Genomic DNA, 14,505 nt, shown 5'->3' with positions numbered 1-14,505 from the left:
ATTATGGAGGCTTTTACAAACATAACTCATGTTATATAATCAAATCAAGTAAACAGATTAATATTTATTATATTTTATATTATAACTAATTTATTATACATCAATGATACACTGATGTGTATCAATAATAAATTTCTTATATGTTAATATGAACGAGCCATACTTCTAAATTTTTAAAAATTTTATCCATATTTTTTGGGTGCAAGATTTTTTTTCAACCAGCAGGCCAATTTATCCATTATGGTATCAATAGTGTATGGGATAATAATATCATTAAAAAAAGACTAAATTATACATGATTCTCATGAACTTTGAACCATGTACGTATAATTTTTTTACCCTTTGAAACTTTACAATAAATTCTCCTCAATTGTTATATTAATACAGATAACTTCATGTGATTAATTTTATACATTAATTATCTACGTATAACTTAAATGCACACAAAAATAAAGTTTAAAAGGGTCTATAATTAATGGTTAGGATTATTTGCATAAACTCAAAAGTTTAAGGAGGTTTATTACTAAGTTTTAAAGATTAAAGGGATTATTTGCACATGGTTCAATTTTTAAGAGAGTTTTGTGTGATTTAACCTTAACAAGGATGCATTATTTAAGTTTTGACAAGCTTGAAGTGAAACTTATAAAATGTTATATTTCATATATATGAGGTAATAACTTATTAAATCGAACAAAATATTATTTAGGTTTTATTTGAAAGCTAAATTTAGTGTATATAATTTACACTCCTCATATTTTTGATATAAACAAGTCATTTATTTTAGTCATATAATCACTCCAAAATAAGATGTTATTTATGTTTTAAAAATAATAAAATAAAACATGTTGTTTAAGTTTTAATTTATGTGAAAAATCACACCTAATGAAACAACAAATTATTTTTTATTTTTGTACAGTAAAAAAGATTATATAGGATCCATTGAGTATCTCATATGGCATGATAACAACGATTTGATTTAATCAAATAATTAACAAATATTTTACTATTCAACACTTAAGTATTAAATCTCAATTTTTTACAGAAAAATATATTTTGATAAATTTCAATTAAGATGTCCTTATAAGTTATTCATACTCGTTGACATCTCATTTTAAATTTCAAAATTTGATGAGTGTCCTAATCATAATTATTAAATTTTTTCAATACTTTAAAATTATCAAAATATAAATTATTAATAAAATTTTATTGATGAAATCTACTATATCCATTTTTTATATTTTTAATTATTTACATAAGGTAATAAATTTTGAAATAATTTTAATAAAATGAGATGTCGCTTTATATTTTTAGCATGCCCATATAGTACATTTTAAATTAACACTCGTTGTTTTATACGTCATGGATATGAATAATTTATAGGCTAAAATAAATGGTCGTTTGTATTTAAATTTAAATGGAAAATAATTTTAAGAATAAAACATTTTGCTTATATTTTTAATATTATTTATTTATATTTTCTAATTCCATTAAAATCTTCCTCTTATTTTTTTTCCCACTCCCTTCAAATCAAATAAACTGTAAAAGGTTTCAGAGCATCGCACAGGGTAAAATTTAGTCTGTTGTCATTTCTTGTATCAAATAAAAATCATTTTATTTTCAGTTTAACCCTTTTTTATTAATTTTCAAACTCGTCAGCGTTTATCTCATGCAATATGCACAAAAGAAATAACAACTCAAAATTCTTGAAGATTGTAACTATATTTTTTAATATTTAATTCCTATTAAAATATATAAAAATACTAAGGAAACAAAAATAGATAAAGTTGTACTGATACGGTTTAGACATTGAAATATTGTACGGAACTTATTGAAAATAAGGGTGAAAGGCAAAAAATCCTTTTTTTTTTTTAAGAGTATCCAATATCTTTAAGTGAAGAAGAGTATAAAAATATCTCAAATGTTAATGAAGTGGGTACAAAAATGCCTAAATTGGTAAATTTAACTAGTTAATGTTGACTTTTTTTAAAAAAAAGTAAGCAAACATAAAGTATAAAAATATTCATAAACCTTTTATTTAGAAATTTATGATATTCTTTAGTTAAGAGAAGTACTTGAGTATCAATTAACTTTATAAAAGAGACAATCTAACTAAACTTAACTTTAACAACTCATGCTTTTAATTTTATTCGATCTGATCCAAATATCTAAATTATAAAATATTATATATATATTTTAGTCATTTTCAATTTTTATCAAATTTTAATTTAAGTTTATCAATAAGAAAAAAGAATTTGGGATTTGGGTGAAACTCATTCAAGCCTAGATTAATAGGCGAACCTTTTCCAACACATTAAGTTATATTTTTAGAGCTTCACACTTAATATTAAGTTATTTTAACATATTGAAAAATGTTAGATTCAGTAATTTGATGTGCTAGCTTGAATGAACCCAAAAAATTTTAATACCAAGCTTAGAAGTTTAAAAATTTTTCTTTACTTCAAGTTTATTTGGGTCACATGAATAAGGCAGAATAAATTTAGGCCAAGCTCAAATCTGAATGGGCTTAGTTTGAACACCCAATTTTTTTCTTATTAGTAAAATAAAAGTTAGATAAATTTGAATTTTTAAAATTTTTAAGATAATGAAGTTTAGTAAACAAAGAAAAATAAAAAAAATAATGTTTTATAATTCAAGAATTTAAGCTAACTTGAATAGGCATGAAAGCTCGAGTTGTTAGGATTGAGTTTGGCTATATAATCTCTTTTATAAAGTTAATGAGCATTTATGTGTCATTATTGACTTGAGGTGCTAGAAGCTCCTACATAAAAAGTTGATGGTATTTTTATACCTTATGTTTAGCTCCTTTTTTTAACATTTAACATGAACGAATGTCCGTCAAATTTAATAATTTATACACATTTGTGCCCATTATATTGACATTAGGGGCTATTTTTTTTCACTTGTATTCACTTAAAGATACTGGGTGTCCTTGGAAAAAAAGGATTTGCGGGTATTTTTTTTTAATCCTAAAAATAATTGTCCCATTCATGACCAGTAAAGTAAAATTTTTTATATAAATGAAATAAACAAGTTAAGATTTAAATGAAAAGAAATGCCAGTAACTTAGTTTAGCTCAATTTGAGGTGATGCTTTAATTTGCTTTTTTTCTTTGGAGACAGTCCGGGCTTATTTAAATCAAGCTTAATTCAGGTCAAACTTATTCAAATCGAGCTTAAAGTATCATACTTTTTCTAAAAAGTCTATAAAGTCAAGCATGGCTCTAACACCTTTAAACGTTTTTGGATCTCGAATACCCAAAACTTTTTAAAAATAATTTTTTAAGTATAAAATATTATTTTAATTTTAAAAGAATAAAATAAAAAATAATAACTTATCAACTTTGTATTTAAGTACTAACTTTATTACTATTTTATTGTATTATGTGTAATTTATTAATGAATATTTTCTTTACTTGTAAATTAGTATCTTAGTTGTTTAAATATTTTTTTTAATTAAATTAAATTATTTTAATTACGATGAAGTTGATTTCAATTCAATCACAATTAAACTACTAACTTAAAATTATCTTCCTAATTAGTTCAAAGTTTTTAATAATCTTTGGACAAACTGTACTTTTTATTTTTAAGAATATGAGAAAAATAGTCATCGTTATATTATATACAACAAAATTATTTAATTATGAGTGAAATACTATTTTCATAAAATTATTTTTTTCTTTAACTTTTTATATTGTTTAACCCTTGTTATTTACTATAGTTTATTCTTAATTTTTAATCAAATCTGGCATGGACAATAATTAAATAATTATTTAAAAATATTATTTTAGTTATTATGTTTATTTTGTAATAGTATCAAGAATTTGTACATACCCAAATTTTATTTTTAAAATTATTTTTACTTTAAAATTAATTATATTATTTTATGGATGTGAAAATGATGTCTAGGACTTAATTTTTTTTAAAAAAATAGAATCTTAAAATATAAAAATTAATTTTAAAATATATTTTAAATATTATTTTGAGATATTTTATTAATAAATAATAATAAAAATATAAAAATATAAATATTTTTATTTTTTTAAATAACTATAATAATGCATTAAAATATATAATATTTTAATATAAAATTTAAAGAATTAATTAATATTTATTATATTTTATATATATTTTTAAAAAATTTTATTTTTTATTTTGGGGCTTATTCGGGGCTGGATAAACCTGAATATTAAAAAATTATTATTATTAAGTCTGATTTTAAATTTGTTGGATGAGTTCAGGTTCGTCTGTCTAATTTGGTTTAAATTACTAACTTTAGGTTTTCAATGTGGTGTATTTACAGATTTCCACAACATTTGGCACCTGGAGCCCATTTCATGATTGCCAGTCCGCTCCACTATCGGAGCTGACGATCCCCCGACACGCGACAAATTACATCATTTTAATTCCCTGTCTCCATTTAAAATTCATTTCAAAGCCCCATTCATCACTGTCGTACTCACAACACATATCACCTATCAGCATTATCGTCTTCTCTCCCTGTTTTTGTCTTTCCCTCGATTAAGGCCGGTGAGTCCGCAACGAAGTCCACAGATTAATACAAAACCAGTTGGGAACTGACCTCAATCAGTGTTCTTTAAGAGGATGTAATTCCAACGATATATTGATACTCCTAAAACATTGTAATCCTAATAACACTTACTTAGTCATTGATCCTGAAATATTGTAACTTTGATAACATTAACTTAACTTGAAGGTTAATAAATAAACAAACTGTTAAAATATCTACATAAACTTTATGGAAAGTCTTGATAACTATTTTTTAAAATTATAATATAAATTATTGTTGACTAATTTACCTTTTCGAAGATGATTATTTGGAAGAGGAAAGTCTCTTAAACAGCAATCAAATTATTCAAGGGATTAGTTTCATAATTATTAACTGTGGATATATCTTGAAAAACAAAAACAAAATATTACGTTTTTTAAATAGAACTAATTAAAAACTTGATTTTTTTTTATTTTTTTTACATTTTTTCAATTGTACACTTGAGTTTTGGCCGAAAAAAATTGCACACTTGAGTGAAATAATTACAATATTTAACTTATTTAAAGTATCCTCATTAATTACTTGAGTTATAATATAATAAAAGTAAGGTTATAATTGTAAAACATACATAAAACTCACCCAATGTTGTATATTTTAAATCAAGTGTACTTCTAGAAAATGTTTGAATAAGTTAATTAGATAAATGGCAGGATAGGACAGGGGAAGACATGGAAGGATGGAGGAGCCATGAATGGTGGAACGACATGTGCGTGCTCATGTAAACAATAAGTAGCAGTGGAAGGGCAGCCATGTTGGGAAGGATAGCAACATGGTGACTCTGGGTCAAGGACATGCTGTCCGCTCGGGTTACCTCCTGTTCTGAACAATCAGTACTCAATCAATTTGAAATCATCCTCACGGGAGATTTATATATAATTTAAAATACTGGAAGTGTAGCGCAAATTGGGTTCCTCTACCAATTGGAATAGAGGCATGTGCGGCGCCATGTGTAATTCAAGGACCTCTTAAATTTGAAAAAAAAATATTAGAAAGGATTATATATTTTATTATTTTGCACCTCTTGTCTCAAATATTTTGCACCCCTTAATCAAATTTTAAAAAATATTTAGGTTTTAAAAACATTTTAAATATATTTAGTTGAAGCTCAAAAAAAATGTTACACCTCCTGATTCAGGGTTCTAACACTGCCACTGAATAGAGGCATCGGTCAAAATGATGATTGGGAAGTAAGAACAGGCTACATGCAAAAGAGAAGAAAGATGAGGGACATAGAAATTGGATACTCCTCAAATTCAAAATACAAACATTTTTTAATTAATTTTAGTTCAAAATATAAATAGCCTAGTATGTAAAATTTTTTTTTTCTAATTTACCTCTTATATTATTAATCTAGATATTTGTGTAAATATATTTTTCATTTATTACATAATACATTGGTAATTGACACTAAAAATAATAAGGGAAAACAACATATACTTTATAAGAACGAGGACTGGCTTCTATTTTTAAACGGGTAGAAAATAGTGGGGGAATGATTGGAAAGCGGAAAGTGTCTGCGTGGAGGAGGCAAAACAGAGTGGCATGTTTATGGGATGCGAGGCTGATATGATCTTTCCCAGATTCGATCTCTAAATTAAATAGCGTCCAGATGGGGGGGGGGGCGAGAGTGAGTGTGAACGCGGGAATGATAATGGAGGCTTCATGCAGAGAGAATTGGATATTGTGTGAGGGACGAGAGATGTTGGGGGGATCGGACTATAGGCAATGTGGATGAAACCTGGCCACATGGCATTGGCATGTGAGAGAGATACAGAGATCGGCCGGAACAAAGGAACAAAATTGTAAGTGGGGAAAAGGAGGCGGATGATACGTACCAAGCAAGTGGCATGAAAACAACCACATGCATTCCATTTGGCTGCATCCCCCCCCCCCCAACACCTCTCATCATTCATCCCACGACCCCCCACCACCCCAAATTTTCTCTCTCCTTTCTCATCAAATTGACATACAAATGGATAATAATTCAAATCTTCCATACCCAATACCTGATCGGCTGACGCCTGAGGCAAATCAAAAAGAAAAAGCTAAGAAAAGCAGTCAGTTTTCACATTCCATGGACTCTTTCTTTCCTTTTCTAACGTGTCATCCATTTGTCTTGTACTCTTTCTCCTTCGCAAACTTGACATTACTCCTATGGGTTGTCATGTGTGTTTGAAATATATTTTAACTACCTGGTTTGCTGGAATGTATGAAAGAAAATTTCCCCTTTTTTTAACCCTTGGGTGTAAGGAGGGGGGAAACGGTAAAACTGATCACTCACGGTTGATTTCGCTGCAAAACAATACCATTATTGTGGGGGGGGGGGGACGTTTTTGAGGGCATGACCTTAAAAAAATGAAAATAAATAAAACCTTGTCAGGTGGTATGAACCGTAGGATAAGGAGCGGCAATGCGGGAGCACTGTTGGATTGGATCTGTGTCGTTGTGCGAGCCAGCGTAAGGATACAAAAGGGAAACGACAAGTTTTACCCGCAAGGTGACGTACGTGTCAAAATAACATAAGCTTCCAAACACCGCTTCGCTAGCCAAGCAAAAAACAAATCAAAAATTACGTTGCACCAAATGAAAGTCAGACACCTTGGTTAACCTAATCATGCTCTCATCTTTTCTTTCTCTTCCCCTCCCGCCCAACTCTCTCTCTCCGCCTTCGCTTTCTTTTCCTTGGCTTTCTATCTTCGCAAGCAAGTAAAGATGATTGAGCCAACGGGGATCTAAATTCCAAGTCTAATCTTATCCGGAAGTGCCACATGATACTGGTATTACTGATTGATTACATACTCGCTTCACATGCGTCTGATTTGATCAATGCCTCCCCATGAGGATTGAATTTTGATTAACGTGGGTTCAACCGAAAACTTGGAATACAAGGAGGGTGAGGGGTGGATATTGCAGAAAAACGAGGCGAATTAGTTAGGAATGCATATGCATAATATGATAATCTAAGACGGCAAGTGGTCCACTTGGCGGCCACCTTGTCCAATCCAAGGTATTAAAGGAACCTAAACTTTTTCTCCCATGTGAGGTCTGCATCCTCCTCCAACTTTTTATTATTTTTTAAGCCCGGTTTTCGTTTTTTCTAATCTTCACTTGTTTATTAGTCAAACTCTCTGATTTCTTCAACTGTTTGGTCTTAATCCTCTTTTAAGGAAACTTCCTTGCCTTAACCTCCATCTGCAATTACCGCAATTTACAAAATGCCATACGCTTAATCTGGGTGGCTCACAAGCCACATGTAGGTTTCAATCTCCGTCCAACAGTGAAATTTTTTTCTGCCCTACTCCCACTATCGCCCCACCATCCTCCTCTCTTCCCCTCCCTCCTTACAAATACTAATTCAAAACCAGAAAAGCCATCACACAACGCTGCTCCCCCCCCCCCCTTCCCTCCCCCGGGTCCTTCCTTTCCCAGCATCTCCTTCCCCGGTATTCTCCATTCAAGGGCACAGCTATATTGATCATCCGTTCCTTTTCCGTTTCGCCCCTGTTTTCCGCTACACCCTCCTCCTGGGCTCCTTCCCTCGATTAGTATTCATAAAATTACTCTGATTCTATATATACAAAAACTTGAACAGGGAGTACTGATCCGTTTTAATATATATGGCATCTTTGGAACCAATTGTGGATTCCACTAGCTCGGAAACACACCGGGAAGGCAATCAGAGAAAGCGTAGGAAAATCGGGCACGAATCCAGCAATGGTCATAAGCCGCTCGCTCCGTTTCCTTGGAGATCCGAGACGGAGCAGCGGATCTATTCCTCCAAGCTCGTCGAAGCTCTCCGCCGTGTTCTTCGCCAGAGTCCGTCTTCTGCGGCGAAACCTCGCCTCGGACGCGATGTTCGTGAGATCGCTGACAGAGTTCTAGCAGTGACGGCGAAAGGCAGGACTCGGTGGAGTCGGGCGATACTGGCCTCTCCTCTCAGTCGGAGAAAGTTCCATAGGCAGCACAAGAAGGTCAAGAAGGGAGTGAACGGGTTGAAGAAACCGGAGGTTAGCAGAGAGAGGAGGAGGCTGCCGACAGTACAGAGGAAAGCGCGAGTTCTTAGCCGGTTAGTTCCCGGTTGCCGGAAGGCTTCGCTTCCGAGTCTTCTGGAAGAAACCACTGATTATATTTCAGCCTTGGAAATGCAAGTGCGAGCCATGACAGCGCTCACCGAGCTACTCGGATGTGGCACGCCTGCCGATCGGCTCGGGCGGCCTCGACCGTGAAAACGTCGGAGACGAGTTTGACGGCCGCGTTGTTAAGCGCACCCTGGGTGTTTTTTCGCCCTTTAAATATGTTGGATTTTAAATTTAAATTCATGTATTTTAATGTGTATATGGCTTTCTTTTCCTCCTCTAGGGCTGAGTTCCTCTATCACCATTTTGTTGTTAGAATTCTTTTGTTGAATTTGATATGAGCATTGAGCGATGAGCTGACGTATAATACCAGCTTTGATTCGTTTCCTTTACAGTTTTTTTGTTTTTTTCCTAATGAAAGGAAACTGGATAAGTTCTTTAAAATTACTCCCAAGTATTCCCACAGGAGGAACCTGCAAATCAGATTTCAGGCTTCCAAGTTTGAGCTTATCATGCACTCAGTATCAGGTTTATTACCAAACGGAATTGAAAGAATTCAGGAATTGTTAAAAAAAAAAAAAAAACTGTTTTGTTTTCGCCGACTATGTTGTTGGAATCCATCAAGGATTCTCTCTCTGTTTCTTTTCTTTTTTTTTTTAAATAAACTTGCTCCGCCTTCTGCCTTTTGTATGTTATATGGATATGAACAGACCTATAAAAGCATTTGTATATGAAGAATCTAATGACGCAAAGTGAAGCATTTGCTAATTGCTGGTTTGGAGTAAAACGAACAGTGCTTTGGATCCAATGTTGATGTCCTTGCCAACAATTAATTAATCAGGAAGAGTTCATGCTTACGGGGAAAGAAATAAATGTTGAAAGTGAGGTGAATTAATGGTGAAAAGATTCATTCGGGAACAATTTTGGATATTTGTGGGATGGGGGGTTGCAAATAAGGAGAAAAGGCGAAGCGCTGCCCCAGCGGCTCCAAAGTTGGAGATGTAGGCTAATCAAGGCAGCCTCATGTGCCTCAGATGCCCTACGTTATCAATTGCGTCCAACCCTTGAACGTCCCCACTCTCAGTTCTCGCATTGGCTTGCATGTGACAGCAATGTGAGCTTCGACAAAAGTTCTTCCACGCACTACTTTCACTCTTTCAGAACGATCGAGTTCCCCCACAATCCACACTCACCGTCTCTGCAACGGACAAATAAGGGCCATGCTTTGCCCCAAAATGTTCCGTATATTTTTATTTTGAAAAATTTTAATTTGTTTATATTTGACTTAAAGCTAGATGGAAGTCTGTTCTGGGATTTAAATACTGGCTATACTATTTTTACGGTACGGTAATCTCGAATTGAAATAGGAATGAGGCCTGGTATAGAAATTTTGGGAAGATTTGCAAGAAATTTGAAATCAAATACATCCCGGTCTTGTATCCAAAAAAAAAAGGTGTCCCTGTCATCATTAAAGATTGACACGTGGGGAAGCTTGACAATACAACTGTCAAGATTCAGATGGCGACATACAAATAACAAGGTGGCGATCCCATTACCAGGGACCGCCTGCGTTGTTTCAAGAAATCACATTATTTGTGCTCTTTCCAATTAATGTGCCCATTTCTCCAGTCATCACATTTCACATGCATCCATGTGCCTCCTTTTAAAAAGTCGCCTCTTATTACCCCCCTCCTTTAATTTTTTTTCCCTCCTCGCCAAAGCTACGCCCCTTACCGTGGCTGAACACCCTCCGAATTTGAAGCCTCTCTCCGTTGCCTCATCAATCAAATAGAAGCACTTCAAATAACCGATCCAAAAAAAAAAAAAAATAGAAGCACTTCATAACAGGTCTCCTCGCAGCCTAAAAAGTTAGAACATGTCCTCGCATTCCCGATCAAGCCAATAAAATAAATAAATTTGATTCCATGGGGAGGTTGTTTGACCCACACGCTTTGCTTTTCTTTCATTTTTTTTTAAATACCGTTTTTTATATAAAGAAAATTTAAAAATGAATTATACTCTCGGGATATAGAAGTAATCAATTTATTATGATCCCTGAATAGTGTGATTTATTGGATTATAGTAAAAAAATAAATAGTGTGATTTATTAAAATTCGTATAGCATCATAAAGATAGACACATGCTACGGTGCCCCTTCTAGGTACCAATGTTGAATGGCTAGGTATTTTCATCCACAGTGCCTTTCTCTTTTTGAATGGGGTCTTTTGATGTGGCTTTGAAGATTGGGTCGAAAATCATTGGAGACCAGGCGTTTGGGTCATGAAGACATGTTTTGGTAAAAAGGGTGCTTACCGGATTGTCATCATCAGGGTGATGGTTCCGAAATCTTAAGTTGCAGTTTACTTTTGATGCACATGATGGGCACCGAACTCTTCGAACGTTCACTAGCTTAGGACTTAAGGAGCCTTGACGCTTTAAAGCATCGTAATTTGGGGTGATTGCCCAGAGCATTCACGGAAATCCCCCCCCCCCCTTTCCTTTTCTCTGCAATACTATTTTTGGGTAACATGTAAATTTCATTTTTATCAGCCTAATTCTGTTTTCTCTATAAGAAACCAATAGATTAGGCCCAAAAATTGAAGAGACTGAACAAACAATGATATTCCTGTCCATTCAACATCCCACAATTGAGCATGGCAGTTCAATTTACCCAATCTATATCTACGCAACAGAAAATGGGTTGATACATAATAGAGACGGGATGAAGAAATCGGGTAGAATCAGAAGCAACCGACAAGTTCTTTCCAAGCAAAATCCAGCATTCGCATATGGGTGAACTTTCGGCGGGACAAAGAAAAGCTATTAAGAAACCGATCGCGATTTGATCAGTTCAGCTCGTGGTCTCCATAATCCCAGCCTGTACTTGTGTGCATATTTCAATATTAACTTCCTCTGAAAAGCAGAAACTATATGTTACAAAGAGTTTGCATGTAGGCCGCACGCATTTCAATGTCTCATGGTCCAGAAAGAATATCAATTAAAAGGCGTCTTAAAACAAGATAGTGGAAACATCACAGAATCTTTATTATTCCTAACAAAGATAGAATGGTCATATCCCTGCAGCCTGTTTAAGAAGCCAGGGAGTTATAGGTCTTCAGATAGGTTTCAATTATCTAGCAGAAAAAAGCCACCAAGAGAATCTAATATCCCATAGTAGGTCTGACTAATACTTCAAATCGATTCCCTAATAATCAATCCAGTACATGTATAATACAAGGAAATAGCTGACATCGAAATAACTGAGCCTAACTAACCCCTAGGAAATTGACAGCACACGCTCGTGAGAAGTTCATAACACATAAAAAACTATCACAGATAATTGACATCACATTGTACAACATATGACAGCATACAAGAGAAGTTACTCTTCATAACAGAACCCTTTCTATTCCGTCCTAATTTTTTCTTCTTTCTACCATATACAAGTCATGGTATTGTATTCCCTCCTAATTTTCCCTTATAGTACGTCAAGGAAGCACCTTTACATATATAACACGAAGAGCTGCTACCACTACTAAGTGCTAGGCACAGACAATTGCTTGAAAACTCCAGTCAGTTCAACTGACATATAAGGGAGTCACTGGGAACTTCCTTCCAATCAACAGTAAGTAAATGACGTCAACATCAGAATGCAATACAAAATATGCACTAGTGAGATTTACAACTATCGTTAGTAGTAGAACAGAGTAAGACAGTTGACACCTATCGTCTACTTCAATAATGTTAACTCTAGATTGCAGCAAATGATACCTCTAGAGCATGTTCATACAGTCAAATAATACCAGCAAATGTACCGGGGAAATAATTTTGCAGTTTGCACAGCAACAAAATTTCCTCAAGGGAGATTAAGAAGGTAATGCTGGCATATTTGCTAGGAAAGATTGGGTAAGCATCCCTTCTACACCCAAAAACAAAAAAAAAGCTAAAAACCTGAAACTAACAGATTCTAAGACAAATTCCAAATCAAAAGGAGCAAAGCATAACAGATCAAGTTCATGAGAAGCTGAATGTCCAGCTTAAGTGGCACTTGGTGGGAAAACAAAAATATTAAAATTTAAATAATGACACTGGCCAAAAGGAAAAAAAAAAAAAAGAAAAGAATTAGACTAACAGAAACAAGAGCATAGGATAAATCCATAAAATTGTACAAAAGATACAGACAATGATGGAAGTTCAGCAACTAATGTATTAAGAGAAATTCCCAAGAATTTAAGAAACATCTTCAAGACACAAGAAATCAGTCACTCGCATGACAATTATGCATGAATAGCATGGCATATACGCAGGTATGTTTGCAAGTGATAAAATGTTCTTGTATTTGCATGCGAAGAAGGCAAGTAGAGATGTGATTAGGATTACATGTTTGCAAGGAATGCCCAGTTTCTTGAGCTTGAGGGTGCGACAGACAAGAAGCTTCTGGAAGTCACCGACTTCGGTTTCAAGCTTAGCAACATGGGATTCAACTCCATTCCCTATTCCGTTTAGAAACTCGGGGATTCCAACCTTTGCTGCAGTAGCAAGCATCAAAACAGGATTATTATCTACCCATAGGTCTGCCGCTTATTAAACAAGAAAACTGATCCATAGACCATAGCTGAGGACAGTTTAGGCCCGAAGAAATTCAACAACGAGAAAACAACGAAACACTCAACCCCTGTTACACAAAAGTTTGGCAGACTGGCGCTTAGGGGTGCGAGAGGTAAAAAAGAAGAAGAAGAAGAAAGGAAGGGGGGAAAAATCAGATTTTGAATAGACCAGTATCACGAAGTTAAAATGTACGCATCCCCAGGGCCTCTTCTACAATTACCAAAATTGTCTGATTTTTTGTTTTGGGCATATCAAATGGTGAATGAAATAAAATACGGAGGTGAGATGGTAGGGAAAAGGAGGAGGCTTTACCGATGTATGGAGTTGAATTGGAGAAGAATCTAGAGGAAAAAGGTGCAGAAGGGGCTAACTTTGCCACCAGATTTGTCCCGATGATTCGCTGCATCCACGCCATGTTACCTTCCGGTCTTAAACCTTCGCTTAGCCTTTGAACAACCAATCACTCCAGGCAGCTCCAACCTCAATCCCAGCCAACACGAGACGAAAGTGCGCCGCCGTCTCCGACCTGAAGTGAAGTGAGAAATGAAAGCAGCTCCTGTCCAGCGCGTCTGGTCTCTCCAGAGTCCGGCGTCTCAAGAGCGCGATCTAGTCCGTCTGCACTATCTAACGGTTCAGGAAAGATATGCTGGAATAGGGATATGGGTAGCTGACGATTTCAATTGAAAAAACAAAACAAAAAAATTAATTATTAAAAGATGATGATATTAGATAAATTTTCAAAAATTGCTTTTTATAAAACTAAGGCTATTTAGATAATTTTTAAAAAATTAATTTTGAGTAAGCAATTCTGCCATTTAAAGTAGTAAGTCAACAATAGTTAGAATTGATTTTTTAAAATGGAGTAAATTATAACTTATTTCAAATGAAGTTTTGAAAATTAAATAGGGTTTGGGAAAATTGGGTGCTTAGACAAAAATTTTTAAAATCATGATTTTGAACCCATAATTGATTCTAAAAAGGTATGCAAACAAGCCTCATATGAGTTGGGTGAAATATAAAATAAATTGAATTCAATTTATTTTCATATTAGTTGAAAATATTTTAACTCAACTCTTGAGAGTTAATGAATTTAATAAACTAACTAACTAACCCATTTATTTTTTTCATGAATATTTTGAAAAATATATTTAAAAGATGGATTCTGATTTAATATTTCTTTATATTTCATTCTTAATACACCAAAATATTGATCCATAATATTGGTATAAAGTAT

The 14,505-nt window shown here is 33.8% G+C and overlaps 2 protein-coding genes across 2 annotated transcripts; one reads left to right on the top strand and one right to left on the bottom strand.

Annotated features, from left to right (window-relative positions):
• The first annotated feature begins 7,730 nt into the window (after nucleotides 1–7,730).
• LOC129306441 (transcription factor bHLH147-like) lies at nucleotides 7,731–9,055 on the top strand. Its single transcript, XM_054947054.1, has one exon. The coding sequence runs from the start codon at nucleotides 8,205–8,207 to the stop codon at nucleotides 8,811–8,813; it is 609 nt and encodes a 202-aa protein (XP_054803029.1). The 5' UTR covers nucleotides 7,731–8,204; the 3' UTR covers nucleotides 8,814–9,055.
• Nucleotides 9,056–11,260: 2,205 nt separating this feature from the next.
• Nucleotides 11,261–13,892, bottom strand: LOC129306574 (uncharacterized). Its single transcript, XM_054947251.1, has 3 exons — nucleotides 13,584–13,892; nucleotides 13,044–13,192; nucleotides 11,261–11,576 (listed from the first exon to the last, which is right to left on the bottom strand). The coding sequence occupies exons 1-3, from the start codon at nucleotides 13,684–13,686 to the stop codon at nucleotides 11,487–11,489; spliced, it is 342 nt and encodes a 113-aa protein (XP_054803226.1). The 5' UTR covers nucleotides 13,687–13,892; the 3' UTR covers nucleotides 11,261–11,486.
• Nucleotides 13,893–14,505: the final 613 nt, after the last annotated feature.

The sequence above is a fragment of the Prosopis cineraria genome, unplaced genomic scaffold (assembly GCF_029017545.1).
Source record: "Prosopis cineraria cultivar Desert tree isolate PC_DT_omini unplaced genomic scaffold, ASM2901754v1 PC3, whole genome shotgun sequence".
Taxonomy (NCBI): Eukaryota; Viridiplantae; Streptophyta; class Magnoliopsida; order Fabales; family Fabaceae; genus Prosopis; species Prosopis cineraria.
Note: the sequence above shows the minus strand (reverse complement) of the source record. Positions and strands in the feature narration are given on the sequence as shown.